This window comes from Pyrgilauda ruficollis, unplaced genomic scaffold, assembly GCF_017590135.1.
Source record: "Pyrgilauda ruficollis isolate IOZ18807 unplaced genomic scaffold, ASM1759013v1 scaffold10, whole genome shotgun sequence".
NCBI lineage: Eukaryota > Metazoa > Chordata > Aves > Passeriformes > Passeridae > Pyrgilauda > Pyrgilauda ruficollis.
In genome coordinates, this window is record NW_024508101.1 from 7,881,135 (window position 1) to 7,899,225 (window position 18,091).

An 18,091-nucleotide genomic window follows, 5' to 3' on the forward strand; every position below is an offset into this window, starting at 1 on the left:
GAAATGGCATAGTATGTGGTGTTTTGGCTGACTGAGAGGGAGAGCAATTTTTAATTAGAGGCCATTTTCTGGAACTGGAAGAACACAAAATACATAGTTAAATTTTGTGCAAGAGTGGGAGTGAAGGGTGCTGAGAGATAAAGCTGTTCTAGGACATAGAGCCAGTAGAAGAACTAAGTGATTTGAGAATAAAATAATTTATTTCTATTAGTGCTTTTAGGTATTTCTTGATGAAAATGTCAAATTCTGGCTGCTGGTAACAAGCACATTTATTGCTAGGTGCTTAAGTTAAATAAGTAATATTCTGACTTGTGTGGATTTCATCCTTACAAAGTGGCAGTGAGAGGAGAGAATAAGTAAAAAATACCAAAGCGTGGAAGGAGGGAAGGTAGCCTGCAGTGCAGGTCTTCATTGCACATTACTTTTTGAATATGGTGCAAAATTCAGATGTCTAAGTAGGCCTATCACTTTCCCCATAAACAAACCTTTGAAAGGGAACAATGCCAAATATGAATTTAAGGATATAGGTACTTTATTCCCTTAACTACAGTGTGTAACACAAGTTTTTGTATCTGGATGAATTAAAAAAAAAATTAGTATTTTTGTAAGACCTTAAAGAAAATTAGAAAGGAGGAAGTTTTGCCACATAAATTTGCAGTGTTTTTACAGTGAAATTGAGTATTGGAATCAGGACTGTCAAAATTTTGAAGAGGTGATGTTAATATGGTAAAATAAACTTTAAAATGTAAGAATACTCCTGGGAGTGTTTCTAAACCAGTCCTTTCTATTAGCACAGAGAGATAATGGTATTGTAATTGGTTTCCTTTAATGCACACATTTAAGTTAGCAGCCCATTTTGCATTCTCATCTTCTCCCTTTACAGCCAGATGTGCAGCTTTCCTAAAACAGTGCTCAGGGGATTCTCAGCAAAAGCCTTGAGCTTGGTTCCCAGCAGGTGCTGATCTCAACACCTTGTTCTAAGGAGGAGTAATTGCATTTAAAAAAAAAAAGGGATTTTGGAGTACCAACACCATCTCAATTAAGCATCCAGTGGGGAGGCCTGTGGCAGCAGGAAGAGAACATTAAAGAACTGCTGCCATCACTCCTTGTAGTCAGCAAACTTCCAGCACTTTTCCAGGTCTCTGATTTTAGCTATGACCTGTAACAAGCAGATACCCATCTTGATGTCCTGTGCACCTGTTTTTAGGTGAACTTACCTTCTGTCCAGAAGAGAACTTATTTTCTCTTCAGAGTTCTCACTGTGTATTTGACACAAATGATTCTACAGCTTATGCTGTTTAAAAACTGAAGCACAAAACAAAGCCCCTAACCCTGAAACTGAATAAATCTGGAAAAGTGAGATATGTACAGATTTCTTCTCACAAAATACATTTAATATATGAGTAGTGCTTATACAGACTGGGGAAATGCCATGTGCCTGTGATACCTTTTTCTTGGATCTAAAATTAAGAGCCAGGCATGGTTAAAGGATAAAGGGTTTTTATTTCGGTATTTCATCAGGATCCTTATGGTGCAACATTTGGCCAAGGTGGAATACACCAAAATGCACATTCACAGTAGATCCTGCATACAATTTTATAGACCTTGCAAATTACTATATTCAACAAAGATGCCCCAATGAGAGGCTTGAATGAATAGTGTGATATCTTCCTATCCCTTCTAGATGGGCTTAATTTTAGTTTACAGGATGTATTCTATAGGGCACCTTGGTTTCTCAAGATAGCTTAAGGCTTTCTGGCCTCCAGCTGTGAGGCCTTTAGGATGTTTGATCTCCTGGCCTAACAGAATACCAGGACTGTACTAAATTATCAGACTGAAGGAGAATACATAAAAGGTATATAAAAGAAAAGGCAAAAAATCATCATGGCATCGCCTACTGAAGTTTTACAAAACTGTAAAAATATTTGAAAACATTTCAGTGTATCTCAGTATTTTTTTTTTAATTTTAGCACTCTGTTTTTTTCATGGCATAATGTAGATTTCCAGTGTCTTTTTTTCTTTTTTCTTTTCCTAGTATGGTTTATACAGATTTGAGGTCTGTTGTGGCTGTAAAATTAGTCTACTTGCTGTGTTAGCCTTTAATACTGTATTCCCACGTACAACTGCAGTAACACAGCTTGAAGAGAATTTAATTAGGAAAATGAGGCAGATGAAATAGGCAATATAATGTATATCTGCAATATGAAGAAGAGTAAATACACTTTTCATCTGAATAGTCAGAATAGAAACTGTGTTAAACTGGGCTGAAATTTAATCAGAAATGGATTTGTTTCATTTTCTAACATTACTGTGTAATTGTCCTCCTTATTACTGAGGATTAGAAAGGCTACCATCATTAAAGAGGAAACATCTTTAACCAATTATGTGTTGTTTCTAGTTTGTATGGCACTGACCTCCTCTTTATGTGAAAAATAGAAATCCCTGGAGGAACAGACTTAGTGTGGTCATTCCAGCCTGGGATTTGGGAAGCCTTGTGCACACACTGTTTGCATCTCATGACCTGTGCGCACACACCTGTGCTCATTGATTCCTGCTGCTTTACAGATCATGCAAGCAATAAGTGGTAGAGTTCAGGTGACTAAAATCTTGCTCTGCCAGTAGCAGTTTCCTGCCTGGCAGCACTCTGGAATATTCCAGCCTTGCTGTAGTGTGTTGCTGCACAGTCATGGATATTTCACTTGTACCCATTACTTATTTCCCTAATGCATTTTTTAGCATTTGTGTTGGTTCTGAGCACAGATGATTGTACTGTGCAGAAAAACACAGAGGATCACTAGGGCAGAAGGCAGCTGAAGTAATATATAATAGATCATGAATAATTGTATAAGAAAAAGTCTCCCATAATCCCTTTGCAGAATTGGAGAAAGTAGCACTGGAAAGTCTGCAATATTACACAGCACAACCAGTACAACTGACACATTAGTTTGAAACACATTTATTTAGTCTGAATCAAGAGATAGAAATACATTATTCAGGTACAGTTTTGCACAGTAAACAAACAGAAGGTGTTTTAATAAATGCTTTAATTCTTTGCATGAGATTTTTTAATGTTCTAATAGTTCTGGATCAACCTACTTGGGCTGTAATGTGATTCTTCAGACTATTCCAGAGAGAGGTATGACATTAGTGCTTTTACTTTACTGATTTTTCTAGGTATTTTAAAAACAAGACAGGTAGTTAAATAAGTAAATATAATGTGGTAGGTGCATGATGAAAACACAGTACAGGCAACCTAATGTCACCAATCTTATTTCAACTACTTTTTGCTGTTTTTTGCTTATGGCAGCAATCAGTCAGAGGACTTCTCCAGTTGATTACCGGATCTCAGGGTCTCTCCCTCCTTAAGTCAAATTTCAAATCATCACATTTTACATTTAGCATTTGTGATTTTGAAGCCTTGTTTCTGTGCTTAGGTCTGTGCCATGCCTCTGGACAGTACCTTTATTTTCAGTGTCCTGGAAGGCAGAACAAGAAACCATCAGTAGTACTTTGATTTTCATCCGTAGCATTGCCAAGTGCAAGGGCAGGTACTACATTTGATTGTCCAGTTTCTGGAGACACCAGCTTATCATTTCATCACTGGAGGGTAGTCCTGCCTATGGAATGTTTCTCTCCTTTGTCAGAAGCATTTCCTTCATTGCAAAGAGAACCATGTCTCTTTACTGAATTGTGTGAAAACATTCTTGCATGTTTTAATCAGAATGAAAAACCCCCACGGGGGGTTGCTGATGGCCTGCTTAAGAGAAATGAGGCAGATTGATTGAAGTTCCTAATAGTTATTTTTTCAAGCATCAGCACAATATAGCAGGTGTTTTCTCTGCTAAGCAATTCTTCTAGTAGCTAAAGAGACTTGATTTTTGTATGTTGTCAACTTTCAAGTTTAATATATGCTAAGGGACACATCTCAGATACTTAATCTTCTGTTGTCTTTATGTGGAAAAGGATGTAGAGCCTTTTTAAATCTTTGAACCAGGCATAGTTAAAATCTCTACTCTTCCATGGTCTGTTCAAGCATTTCCTTTCATCTGTGATTTTCAAAAAAAACCACAAGACATGGTGCCTGCTTGGAAAATGTTTATTACATGGAAATGTAGTAATCTTATTTGTTACTGTATCTTATACTAAGATTTATACATGTTTTTCTGGTGTAAACCTTGATTAGATGCATCTGCTGCCCTTAATTTAAGTTCTTCTGTGGAATCAGACCCTTACAAAGCCAGAATTTCCTTTAGAAAACAAGTATTTCTCAAAGACATTTTCAAATTGTGTGCACTTAGAGGGGGTTGTTATGTGTAGTTTTCTTATAGGAGCAGGTGCAAGTGTGTAGGGACACAGTTTGTGGTGACTGGGAGTGGGACTGTGGCCCAGCCTCATCTCCAGTGGGTGCAGCTGTGAGCAGCAGGTGAGCAGCACTGGCAGCAATGAGCCATGGAGTGCCCAGGGGCACTGACCAACCACCAAAGGGAGCAGAGGGCACACAGGGGCACTGCATGAATGTGAGGGGTATAAAAGGTTCTGCTGAAGAACAAGAAGGGCAGGTGCTTGAAGCTTTCTGATGGGGTGTAGTGTCGCTGTGTATGGGTGAATGCTTGAAGCCTTCTGAAATTGTGTGGTGATACTCTGTGTATTGTGGCCATCTCAACTGTGATATATGCTGTGGCACAAGTGGGATGATAAATCAGAATAAATCTCTTAGATCAAGAACCAAATTTAGGTCTTACTGTGTGCAGTAATCTTCCAAGAAAAGAACTGCAACAGAAGACCCTCCATGGCTGTAGCAGAGATTTCCCTGTCTCAGTCAACATATGAAACTGAATTTCCTGATTAGTCACTTGGTTCAAGCTGGGTAATGTGAATGTAATGCTTCCGATGTGTCTGAAGTATTGTCACATGAAATTTGTCATTTCTTCATTTTCCACCCTGCAGTACCTTGGATATTTCTGATTGAATTAAATACTTTAAATACTCTAGGGCTTAAAGACCTAAAATAGACACAACTGAGACAGTGCTGTATCTATTTAAGAGGGATTTTCATTCTTGTCACGGAGAGAGAATTTTAGTGAATGAAAGTGGAATTCTTTGACTTCCTATGAGAGAAAATGTCTTCACATTCCAGTTGCTCAAGCTAGAAAATGTGGATGGAAAATGGCTAAATAAACTTTCTTCAATTTGCCAGTATTTCTTTAGTTGAGGTATTTAATGGAGAGATTAGGAATTGTGGTTTATTTCATAAGTCCTGTGTGCACTGATTTGCATTATGGCAGAAAAAATGTGAAATCCTGTTTGTGCTTTTCAAAGAACATATGATCCAAATTTTTACAATGCAGGACAAATGGAAATGGGAGGGACAAATTGCATTCCCTAGAATTTTGTAGCCCTGCCAAGATGATGAGAGAAGTCTTTAAGAAATTATATGTAAACTTTTTGCTTTGGAAAGAAGCCTTTTTCACCGCTCCTTCAAAGACATGATCATATTAAGGAAGATGTATCAAACATTCCAAGACATCCAATGCTTTGATGGGCCCAGGAGGCGCTTTCTGCTAGAAGCTGCATAGACAGGTTGATTGTTTTATTCCTGCTGCTTGGAAAGGCAGAGTCAGTCCTTTAATTATCTTAACAATTGTCTCTTTCAGACCCTGAAGATCAACCCTGACCATGCTGAGATTCGGGCAGCACCTCATCAAGCCCTCGGTGGTGTTCCTGAGGACGGAGCTGTGCTTTGCTCTGGTGAACCGCAGGCCGGTGGTGCCAGGACGTATCCTTTCCATGGTGCTGCTCTCCTGGGAAAGGCAGGACGCCATCAGGGAACTTGGAAGCCCAGGTAGGATGTGACGTGGGTTTATTCCAAATCCAGGCAGTGATGCTTGATCAGAAGATGCTTGAGCAGTGTTGCAGAACTGCCGAAAACAGTTGCTTAGCAACTGTGACCTTCGAGGTGAGTTTCTATTGACCTTTTCACCACAGAAGATATATAAACAACCAGGTGCTATAAAAGCATTTTAAAGTCTATTGGAGGTGGTGCTGTTCAAATTCCATATTATGCTAAATAACACATCCTGCTTCCCTTTTAATAATGTCACTTATTTTTAGATGTGGCAACTTGTTTATGGAGGATTTTCAACTTTTCCTGGCTAAATGTACACTATTTGTCAAATGACAGTAGAACCCTGTATGAAGACTTTGAAGACTTTTTTTTTCTGGGGGGGAGGGGCGGGGGAATGGACGGACAGATTGCTTTGATTAATTTAGGTGGGAATGGATTAAATAAACCATCTGTATAGTGCTCACATTTTGTGATGAAAATATGAAGCATCATGGTGTAAGTAAAATTCTTGAGTTTGAAATTGTATTGTAACTTGATTATACAAGATGCTTAATGTACCTATTTAATGTATTTTGTAGTGTAGTGGGTTATTTTCCAGTCAAAATTCTGCTGCTCTGTAACTTGTGCTGATTTTAGTGGCTGAAAGTGCAATTTTTCAGAAGTAATCAAGACTGATCTCTTCTTCCATAGATGTTATGATGAAATTTTAGTAGGAGCTCTGGCAAAGAATGACTATGTTGGGGAGAAAAAGGAAGTTGTCTGGAATTTATTGAGAGATTTCTTGTTAGTTTTGTAGTTTTATGTTGTTTCTTTCATAACTTAAAATGAAGTGAATTTTAATATATATATTTTTTAACCCAAAAATTTAATTCCTCTGAAATGTGAGACCTTTCTTTCCTCCCCTCACTTCTGTAGATTATAATTGTTCAATATTGGACTTTTCTCTCCACATGTTTTGAATGGTGTTTGTGTGTACCAGGAGTCAGACTTCATAAAAACTTTAAAGGTGTTACTGACTCGCCAATATACTTTAATGAATTAAATTAACAGTTTTTCTGATCTTTGAGTTTCTGAAATTCCTGATGTAAATCCAAGGTGATTTACAGATCTGTCATAACAAAAACCATTTCAAAGCTATATAAAGACAATGTCACATTGGTCACTGTGTGATGCAGGGCCTGTGAGTGCCTGAGCAGTTGCTGTATGCATTGTGTGGATCAGAGAGTAAATAAACTCTTATCTGTTCTGTGAGTGCAGGTTTTAAAAACAATATTTGACTTTTTTAAAATTAACCAGTTAAGTGAACAATTGCATCTGTTGTTAAAAATAGAGTATTTCAGATGAAGCATTCTTGTTTTAAAGTTTTGTGAGCACCTCGTAATGACAAGTTAAGGAGCCTATAAAACTTAATTATTACAAGCTTCTTTTCTTCTTAAATAATTAAAGATTATAAACTCTTGTTGTATAATTATTGCTGACTTTTGGCAGATACATTTATTTGCTCAGGGTTTAGCTTTGTTATCCCATAATGAGTATTGCAACGTATTTTATAGTGTCACATTGTTTTAATAGCTTGTGTTGTAACATATAATGTAGTTTTTGTTTCTCCATTGAATAAATGTTCAGGTAATAAAAACACAACCCTTTTCCTTTCTCATTACAATAAGAAGAAATTAGGAGAGATCTTGATGTAAAGGCTAGAATACAGTATGTAAAGTAGAGCAATTTGCACTTATAAGCCTTTTAAAGTGTCTGTATAATGCAGCATTCATCTTGAGACCTGGCAGTAAGAAGTGTATTTTCTTTGTTTTATTGCAATAATTTTATCTGCCTTGTCTTTGGCACATGTGTGACATTTTTTTTTTTTCAGTAGAAAATAAAATATTAATGTATGTGAATTAGAGAGACAAAGGAAATCAGTTTGAAAGCCAGATCACTCCAGGTGGTGGCTTTAATTAACTAGTAAGGTTGAAATTCCATCTTGAAACAGAACATAGGGTTGGAATTATGAATTTGCAGTAATAGTTTTAACATAAAACTATTCTCTGGGAGAAAGTCTGTCAGAGTGGCCTTGTGGAGTTCAGTGTGACTTGAGCAATGCCAAAGCAGTCTCGTTCACTTAACACATTGCAAAGTTTTGTTTTGTTTATTTTGAGCTGCCAATCCTGTGAATTTAGCTTGACATTTGAAAGGCAAATTGTGCTAACAGTCCAAAATTATGTAGAGTAGGAGTACAGTGTTTATGGTAAGGAAAGGGTTCTCCTGTTCCTAGATAGAGGTACCTCATTTTTCCCATTAGACTTCTGCCCAATGGGTGCACCAAGTTCACAGACTCAGGAGCCTGTTTGTATTGGGATTCCTTCAAGTGATTACTGCACATTCTTGGTTAGGAAGGTGCTGGGTTCTTATTATTGAGTGAGGGATATCCAACGTTAAACTGGAATTTTCAGTGCACAAGCTACAATGTACACATGTGTGGGACAGTAGGAAACATTGACCTCTTTTGGCACAAGGAGACCGAGGAGAGCTGCAGGTGGTCAGGGTGCAGGATTAGTGCCTGTTCCCCTCGGGAGATCCAATCCCTTTGTTGTCACCTAGCAGGCAAAGACTCAGAGGTGTTGGAACACAGGCTGTCTGGTGACATTGTCACTCAACACTTGTAATAATAAGGGGTCTGTATCTGCTCTGCTCTTGCCTTCTCCTTGTCTGATATCAGAGCAGAAGGCACATGGCATTGGGGACAGTGTTGATTAATGAGAAACTGGGTTTTGGGCTGTACTTTTTATGACTTTCTAGCATTGTCACGGAGCCAAGAGTCTGGGTGGGAACACAAATACTGTATTCAGTGCACATCTGGGCTGTAAGCTTGCGAGTGGGGAGGAGGTTGCTGGGTGTTCTGGAAGCTTGCTGGGATAAACTTATACAGGTACCCATTCCCTTTTTTTACAAGGGTCCTTGTTTCCTCTCTGTTCTGTCAGCTCGCTGCTTTGCAGAGGGTGATTGTGAAAAGCAGTCACTTGTGGCTCCCTTGAACAGCTCTGTGGTTGTTTTGGAGGAGGCAGCTATTCAATAGCAGGAGCAGTGCAGGGATGTGTCTATAGTCAGCAAATGCATTGTTTCTGTCACACGAAAGGCACAAGATGAACTGAATCAGCTCATGCAAGCAGCATGAGCTCAGCTTCTCCTTGGCTTCTTGCTTGAATTACTTCATTCAGAAGCTTGCTGCCTCCATAGAGCAGAACTGTGGTGCTGTTTGAAGCAAATTCCGTCTACTCTTTGGCATGGACCTTTTGTGCTTTCATATGGTAACAAATACCTTGTGAATGACCTACCAGTTTATTGATATTTTCTCAGTCCTTCACCAGAGCTTTACATGATTTTGCTCACATCTTCAATAAATATGAACTGGTTTTTATCACTGCCTTTTTCATGGTGTTGTTCAGGGTACTTGTTTTCATCTTGTGTTAAATATGAAAAATGAATTTCAACATTAGCAGAATCCATTTGGGGACTAGAACTTTTTATTATAAATAAAATTATTCATTAGTTATGTCCATTTTTTTTCAGTAGACAAGGTATTGATCTTTAGATTTGTGTTCAGGATGCCATAAGAACTAGCACAAAAGGAACACAGCAACATTTGTAAATTGATTGAATGCAGTATGTAATGACAGAGACAAACAGCAGATCTATGGCAATACTATATTATACAAAGCATTTTTCAGCAGTTTATTGAATTGGTTATTAAAAGGAACAGTCTTTCCAGCTGGGAACAGCAAGCTGAGGGTTATTGGGACCAAGTAATTTTATAGAAATTTGTGGACACTTTGGCTCCCTTACTAAGGGCACATGTATGTGTGTAATAAATTAAAAGAAACACTTCACCACAACTTTTCATATGGGATTGATTATGAAAAGGTTTTTCCATCTAAAAAACCCCAACAAAATGGAAAGAAAAAAGGAAGACTGTTTAACTGTTATTTACTGAATTTCTCTGGAGTATTTTGTACTGCTCTTTTCATAGATATCGAAATTTTCCCACCAGAAAGTATTCTGTTTGTGGGGTATAGACCGTGTATAAACCCCAAAGCATATGACATTTTCTGGCACCTTTATCACTACATGGAGATAATGGTCATTATTTGTTGCTGAAGCCGTGTGCTGTTCTGTGAGTTACTGCCGCTTGTTCCTGTTATTAACGAGCAGAGAAAACATTAGTTGAACCAGATGCTCCCTTCAAAGGCCTGCTCACACCCCGAGCTGCAGTGTAATTGGTCTGCTGCAGGGGTGGGACGGGATCCAGGGTCAGGCAATGTGAGAGCAGCATCTGCTCTGCTGCACAGTTTGTCTGGCTGGGAGCTCCCTGTCATCTGCTGTCACAACGGCTGTACTGCTTCAGACTGATGCGTTCTGTAGTGCCACAAATATTTTCCTAATGCTTTCCTTAAAAGTTTTGCAGTTAAAAAGAAACGATCTTTTAGAATTATTGTTGATGCTTAATATATTTTCAAAGTAATTTTCATTTAGTTGTGGACCTGACAGAGTTTCTACTGAAGATAGCACTCTAGAAAGAACGGTAGCAAGTTTGGTTGAAAACCATGGTATTTATCTTGTACATGAAATTTTAATTCTTCATAAATGTACAGAATTGCTGTTATGATTTTATTTGTACATTACACATTTATCATATCTCTATTTATGCTCTGTAAGTATGAATTTTATGGGTTTTAGCCTAAATAAGTGTTAATATTTACCATAAAACTAAGATTAAGAAAATAAAATTAAGTTATATTGAGAATATATGTTTATATCTACATATTCCTATAATGTACACTGCATGTTTGCAACAACTTGTTTGAGAGATCTAATCTTGTAGGAAAGTACTATTTAGTGCTCATTACAGAAGCTTCCCATACATTACTACTATTATTAGTTTCTTTAGCACAATGTTAAGGAGCAGGCATGTTCCATTTAGCTCTTTAGCAAAGAGCTAAAAAAAAAGGGGTTTGGTGAAGGCTTTATAATTTAAATAGGAGGCTGGAGATGCGAGGGAATCACAATGGAGACACAAAACGTTCTTTGGTGCAATAAGGCCTGGACTACTTAGGTTAATTTCTCAAAATGTGTAATAACTCCAGAACAGGAGGGCATTAGAAAGAGGATGCAGTTCCTTTGCTGGTGCAGCAAAGACCTCCTGATCGGGAAGAACTGATGTAAATCATGCATCTTATTTGAAAATGGGGGGAAGTATAGAATATATCTCTTCATCAGGAGTGCAGAGGAAATTCAGACTTTATGTATTATAAGTATCTGAAGCTTATGAGAATCAGTGAAAACTCCTGATTTTTTTTTACCTCAGATCCCAAATAAAGCTGTTCCATGGCTCTTCCTTACTGATCCCTCAAGTAGGATTTATTAATGCCTTATAATATTTACTTGTACAAATGAGTGTAAGAAAAACAGTTCCTTTGTTTAATAACTTCAGCAGAATTAAGCTGTGTTGTACAGAGGGCAAGGAGTGGGACTTTGCCCTTGGCAGCCCCAAGCCAACAGAGTGTTTGCTGTATTCTCCAGTTCCCTTCTGGGAACAGGGCTCTCCTCCAACAGCCCAAAGAACGACTGATGCGCTCTGTGTATGCAAACCACTTGAACTTGCTGGTGATAGAGAGGCCAGTTAATTATCTCAGGGCTGGAGTCATTTTGTTTGCAGTCTACAAACAAAAGGATGGTGTTTGACTCGCATTAAGAAATGCTGCTTCTGAAGATAAGAGATTCAGGGCTCTGTGCACAAAGGCTTGTCTGTATGGCTTATTTGTGGGGATGGAATTCAGCTGTCTCATTTGGTCTGATAAAAATACTTTCTGTCCCTTCAAATCTTGTCTTGCTTGGAAGGTGCTGACTGTTTAAAGAGGATGTCCTTCACCATAAGGATATATAATTCTGTTTGCATTGTTATAGTTGTGTTAATATACTGGTATTGATGAAAATCCCATTCTAAATCCTTTGTGCTAGTATTGTAAATATAAAAGAAAAAAAGTAAAGTAACATGATCAGAAGTATTTCTTGCCTGTTTGCAAATGGAGTAAGTTACCAGTTAAATCACTTATTTACATGTACTCAGCAGATTAGTGGTAAGAATTTCTCAGGCTGTAGTACAACCTACATTGGAAGAGGTGCTAGAAAAGCTGTGTAAGGCCATACATATAAGGGAGAGGCAGCAGCTCCTAGGGTGGAGCCTGTTGCATCTTATCAGGGCTGTGGAGGGTGAGCTGTCTCTTATTAGTCATGTGTTGAACCAGCCTTCAACCCTGACTGTGTGGAGACTAATGAAATCTCTGGGCTTGTAAGCAGTGTCATAATAAATTGGATTTATGCAACTAAATTTCTTGACTACATTGCTAACAAATATTAAAATTCAGCTAAAAAATGCCAATTCCATTTTTGTCTAATGGCTTTTATTCACCTGTTTGTCATCATCATTGATTGGAACTTATAAATGGCTTAAACCACATTATGCATGAACCTCTCTACTGCTTTGTGTGTTTCAGGGGCACTTACTGTCCAGTTCTGAAGGTCTGTTAGTAATGTGTGTCTTGTAAAAGTGGAACTGCTTGTCCTTACATGCTCCAGGGACATGCAGAAGGGCTTCCATTTTGTCATATTTACACTCGTTATCAATTTTCAAAGCATGTTACAACTTTAGTTTCAAAGTAACTGAAGTGAATCTACTTTGACATTTCTGTCATTGGGGTGACAGAAATACCTGGTAAAAGAATTTATTTTAGCATAGCAAGAAACCTGACCAAACGTTTAGTGAGAAAAGCCTCAATCTAAGGAGCTGGAAGTCAAGCTTAAAAAGCAGAAGAGCAAAGCAATGTGGAAGGTTGTGAAATTAAGTGATAGCAAACTTTTGTATGAAAAGTGGCAGGGAACCTAAGGCAGGACTCAGGAAACATTAAATGAGTGATGTCTTGAGGTTTAACACAATAATGGGCATTCTTGTTTAAAATACTGTGAAGTCCTGTGTATCTTATCACTCTCTAGAACTACCTGAAAGGAGGTGGTAGGGAGGTGGAGATCAGTGTCTTCTCCCAAGGAGCAGGAAATAGGACAGAGTAGTGGCCTGAAGTTGTTCTGAGGGGGGTTTAGATTGAACATTAGGGAAAATGTATTTGTCAAAAGGGTTGTCCAGCCCTGGCTGCCCAGTGCAGTGGAGGGGTCGCCATCTCTGGGAGGATTTAAATGATGTGTAGATGTGGCATTTGGGTACACGGGTTAGCAGTGGCCTTGGCAGTGTTGAGTAAAGGGTTGGACTTCAAGGTCTTTCCCAAACTAACCCATTCTATGATTCTGTAAATAATGAATACTTTTAGTCCAGCAGTTACTTTCTAGTCTAGTAGAGAGCAACTTTGTAATTGGTGTGCTTATTGAACAAACCTGTAATTTTATCCTTTTTATCATATCAGTAATACCCACACAAACAAATGGACAGTAGATAACAAGTATAAAGGAGGTGTTTGCTGCTGTTGCACTTTTGACACTATAGAAAATTTGTGTTCCTGCATCAGTAGCAGATAACCACAAGCTTTGCATTTAAATTCCAATTACTACAAACTTTAGAAAAGAAAGGAGTACAAACAAGATTTTTCCCTCAGTATATAACTGGATTTAAGTTCAGGTTTTCTTACTCATTTAAGTAGGTTCTGGCTAATGAAGGAGATGACAGTTACAAGCCATTCCTGTTACACTTTGTGCACCTTTGTCCTCAATATAGCCATTAGAAAGTGATAAGCAGCGCACACAGAGTTAACCAAGTCTGGGCAAGCTATTGCATGACTTGCTCTTACAGCAGAATATAATTAAAAGAGATGATTGGAATACATGGTTATTCATAATAGATGTCACACAATTACCATAAGTAATGCAATACATGCAAAATCTCCATTTGTAATGAGAATAGATTTGCTGGAAAGTCAATTGGAAATTTCATTTATTGCTTATTGTTTCCAGCGTATTGGGCTATTTTGTGCTATTCAGTGTAATACAACTATGTGTTTTCTTCAGGAACACATTTTTGAGAGGCATCTGGCATGAACTTCCTATTGCAACTCCTCAGAGGAGATCCAATGTTAATCTGTTATCTCTTGTCCTTGCTGTGAAGAGGGGATTGTTCTGATGAAACATACATTAATATTCCTTAATGTACCATAATTATAATCTAGAGAAGATATTTCATAATTTCAAAAGTAACCATTTTGTACTCCTTATATTTTGAGGACCTCTATCATGGTTTAACCCTGGTCAACAACTAATCACCACATAGTTGAGTGTTGGGCTTCAGCTCTTCTGGCTTCTATTGTTTTTAGGTCGGGCGAGGTCCTTCCCTCCCTGTTTTCCTCCTCTCCAGTGCTGTGCTGTCCCCCACTGGCTGCTCCAGAGGGGAGCACGTACACCACCTCCTGTGTGTCCAAAGGTGCTCACCTGTGCTCCTTCTTTTGTTCAGGGAACGTTTTCCTCTGTGGTTTGAAGTGATAAGTGAGACTATCAAGTACAGTGATTCCAAAAGGCACCATAATTGCTTTGCAGATCTTCAGCAGAGGGTCAAGCACCTTCTCTGAGCAGGTAATTGGGTAAATTATGTTTTAGTAAGTTGTCTTGAGTAAAGTTTGATATCAACATAGCAGACAATGGAGGCTTTGTTGTAAAATGAGGCTACAGTAGGAAGTGGAGTACATAATTCATGGATACAGATGTATTTCACTTTATCACTCATACCATATCTGGGTTTCTAAGGCTGCACAAGTGTGCACAGTCTGCTATTCATTTGCTAATGTATTTTACTTGTGCTGCTCCTTGTAACCTGCCGACTTCTACTGCTTCTAATCAAAACATGAAAACCTCAGCATCTCTCAGTGATCTCTCTTGAGAAAATATTCATATTGTACAATAAAAGTTGAATACTCTCCTTCTGATGCTCCAGTGTAAGATTGTACTGCTTTCAGATGAGTGATCTCTCTAAGAGTCTGCCTAAGAGCTGTTGCTTTTAGTTCAGGATTCAGTGATCTTTACCTGTTAGTAACTGGGAATGTATTGAGGTGCCTTGTTGCTGTTTGCTTCATAAAATTAGAAATTGTGTGCAATGAGTATGAGTTTAAGTAGGTAGATTTGGAAATTCTGCTTTTTGTTGGTCTAATGAACTTTGTGTATCAGAATACAAGATTTTGCTCCAACGTGTATGTAAAAATGGAACTATTTTAAATGGAACATATTTTAAAAATGTGTCATTGTTTCATTCAATATTTCTTTTTCTATCACTCCCAGGTAGAATTTGCCTGGTTGGAGAGAAAGAATATATGATGCAGATTATATATTTAAATTATGCCATAGAAATGAACATTGCCAGAATTCAGGCACTGTGAGCACATATTGCAGGAATGCTTTCTTAGGCTCAGATTTGTTCATGATGTTTTAGTTGGGTAAAGCCTAACTAATTTGGGATTTAATTCACTTTACTACCTTCATACACCAAAGATAAAGATGAGGAAAAAATATAATGAGCACATGGCTCAGTAAATAAACTGTATTTCTGGCTGAGAAGAATCCTAGAGCCCAATTGTGAAAGCATTACATTTCTGGTGACACTATTGAGTTGAAAATCATGTGTGATTTGGGGAGCAAGAGGAAGAAGGAGAAGTAGAGAAGGGGGAAGGGGAAACATGTTTATATATATGGGAACAAATTTTCTAGGAATAAAAGTCTTAGATTAACAATGGCATTCATAAGAGCTATAGCTGTAAATCTGAATCTGGGGATTCCTGAACTAGGAGCAGTGATTTTTTTTATATTTAGAGTAAACTTTGTGACTGAAACAAATTGCTGGAGATGAGGAACATTTGTTATTATCTGGTACTTTGAAATCAAGATTGAACTTTTCTTTAAGATTAATAAGAAGCTAATATCTGTATGGAGGAAGGAAAATGGAATCTAGGTTGACATGGAGGAATTGAGAATAATTTCTCTCTTTTTCTCTCACTCACTGACTGATGTGGACTCTTAGTGGGACAACAATGAGCTGTGACATTCTTTGCCATTCTCAAGCCTTCAAAATCGAATTTCATCTTCTTTAAAAGAAATATTGATATAAAAAGGAAGGGAAAAAGATGTGTTAGGAAATGAAGTCAAGATAATTGGATAAGCTTTCAAAGGAGAGGTGCATCTTATTTCTGAAGGGGTATCATTTAAGTTTGAAAATAGGAATGGAGAATTACAAATAAAGCAGCTTTATTGACCTTTTAACCTCATATTCCTGCCAGGAGTTTGAAAGGGAACATAAAGTTACTCTATTTCTAAATATCTGTTAATAGCTAATTTAGAATTTGTTAAAATTCTGTGTAACTCATGTATAGTAACTCATATATTAGTGATTGTATTTCTATACATTTTAACTCTTCTCTGAATTGCATTCATTGTAGGGCAAAATTCAATTAATTAGAACTGCATCTGAAAAAAACTCTGATGTTTTGGGTTTTTAACTGCCTGATCATGAGAACATAGCAGGGCACCTCTGTCAAGCTTTACCTGCCTGTTGAGTGTTTGGTGCAAGCACCACTAGCAATGCTGCAAACAATCAAATGCTTCCTTGTTAGAGCAAATTGCCTCCTGTCTCAGTGTTCTGTAGAAAACTTTGGTATATTTTCAAAATGAAATCGTGTGTTCTTCTCCCTGCCAATTGCTTTAGCTCCAGGTAGTGCAAATTAAGGACAAAATGAAGGCAAACTTTTAAATTCAATAGCTCTGTTATGGTGGAGAGTAATTATGTTGGGAGTGAAAACTCTGTAAACACTTTGAAACAGGATAAATGTATTTTTCAAATTACTCTCCTTAAAGAAAATTTGTGAGATAGTTGAGACATGGCTGCTTACACTGAGAAGCAGAGGAACTAGCAGGGTATTGCAAGAAAGTTTTCTTTTAGCTGTGGTTTTTTTTCTACAGTCATTTTCAGTGAATACAGTACATGAAATTGCCACCCTTCTTAGGTAGTGAGAAGATTTTCAGGATAAAAAAAAAGAAAGCCACTTAATTAGTATCCAGTCATGTGGAAGCATACTAATGACATTTCTGCTCAATTAATGTTTCCTTACTATGACCCTATCAATATTAATAAAATAAGTTTTACTTGCTTGTCTTTCAAAAAAAATTCTGAATTTGACCCGGAGAAAGTTCATCACAAAAATATTGCGGAGTTGTACAATTCTATTTTTATAAGCAATGTTAATGAAGCACTGCTGACTTAACATAATATTTTGCTGAGGCTATTTTATCTTAGAAAACAATGCAAGTTTTTCCCTTTTCTCTTATGTTCCTTAACAAAATTAAATTAAATGAATCTAGTATCAATTATGACTTATTTATAAATACCTGTGGTATTGAATATATATTTTTTTAATGTGGAGAAACATCCTTCTTACATGAAAGTTTGGTGTTAAAAGAAAGGACACAGTGGTTTTTATAACATTTATTACATCTTTATATACAAATCTTAAGCTTGTTTGACCCATTTTTAAACTGGAGGGACACAAAATGTCAATATGAGTTTTCTTTTTCTGTGTATGAAGGATAATCTTAATCCAAACCTCCAGTAGGAGTCCAGGTCAGGATTTATTCATCCTTAAACAAGAAAAATTTGGTTTATTTATCTGGCATTCACAGCAGCATTGCTTGTTTTACTGGAACCCTGATGTGTGATGTGGATTCTTTATTCTTGTTGAGGACTAGTTTTTTACATTCCTTGGTGTTTTAGAAGCCCATGTATTTATCTGCTCATTTGTAACTGTCCAGTGCTTGCAGTGTAGCAGGCACTTTGCAAAACTGACTGCTAAAAACAGGGATGTTTTTGTGTGCAAATTAAACATATGATTTTATGTACCTGCCATAGGTAAGAGTTGAGGTAATTATATGTGGGACCTATTTGGAAATGTAACGGGGTTTGATCTTCCTAACTGAAATAACAGCACACATAATAATGACTATTTTGATATGAAACAGATACAAAGAATGTGACTTTACTAAATGAAAGAGTAAAATAATTACTATTTTAACCAAGCTGTAAAAATGCAAGGTCCTTTTCTGTGCAATGGTTAGATGGCTGTTGTACCTATGTATTCCAAAAATCTACTGCTTTTGAGATATTCTGTTTATTCCACATGGGGGCATGGTGAGGGAGCAGGGAAAGGGAGTGGTGTGCAA

The 18,091-nt window shown here is 37.4% G+C and overlaps 1 protein-coding gene across 3 annotated transcripts in view; it reads left to right on the top strand.

The window, feature by feature from the left end:
- Positions 1–18,091, top strand: part of FHIT (fragile histidine triad diadenosine triphosphatase) — a 521,419-nt gene that overhangs the window by 126,026 nt on the left and 377,302 nt on the right. For all 3 annotated transcript variants that reach the window (XR_005954783.1, XM_041463375.1, XM_041463385.1), the window contains exon 3: positions 5,655–5,776. Coding sequence is in view for 2 of the 3 variants with exons in the window: in XM_041463375.1 (XP_041319309.1) it covers positions 5,677–5,776 (100 nt within the window). In the remaining variant the exon portion in view is untranslated. The remainder of the gene's footprint in view (positions 1–5,654; positions 5,777–18,091) is intronic.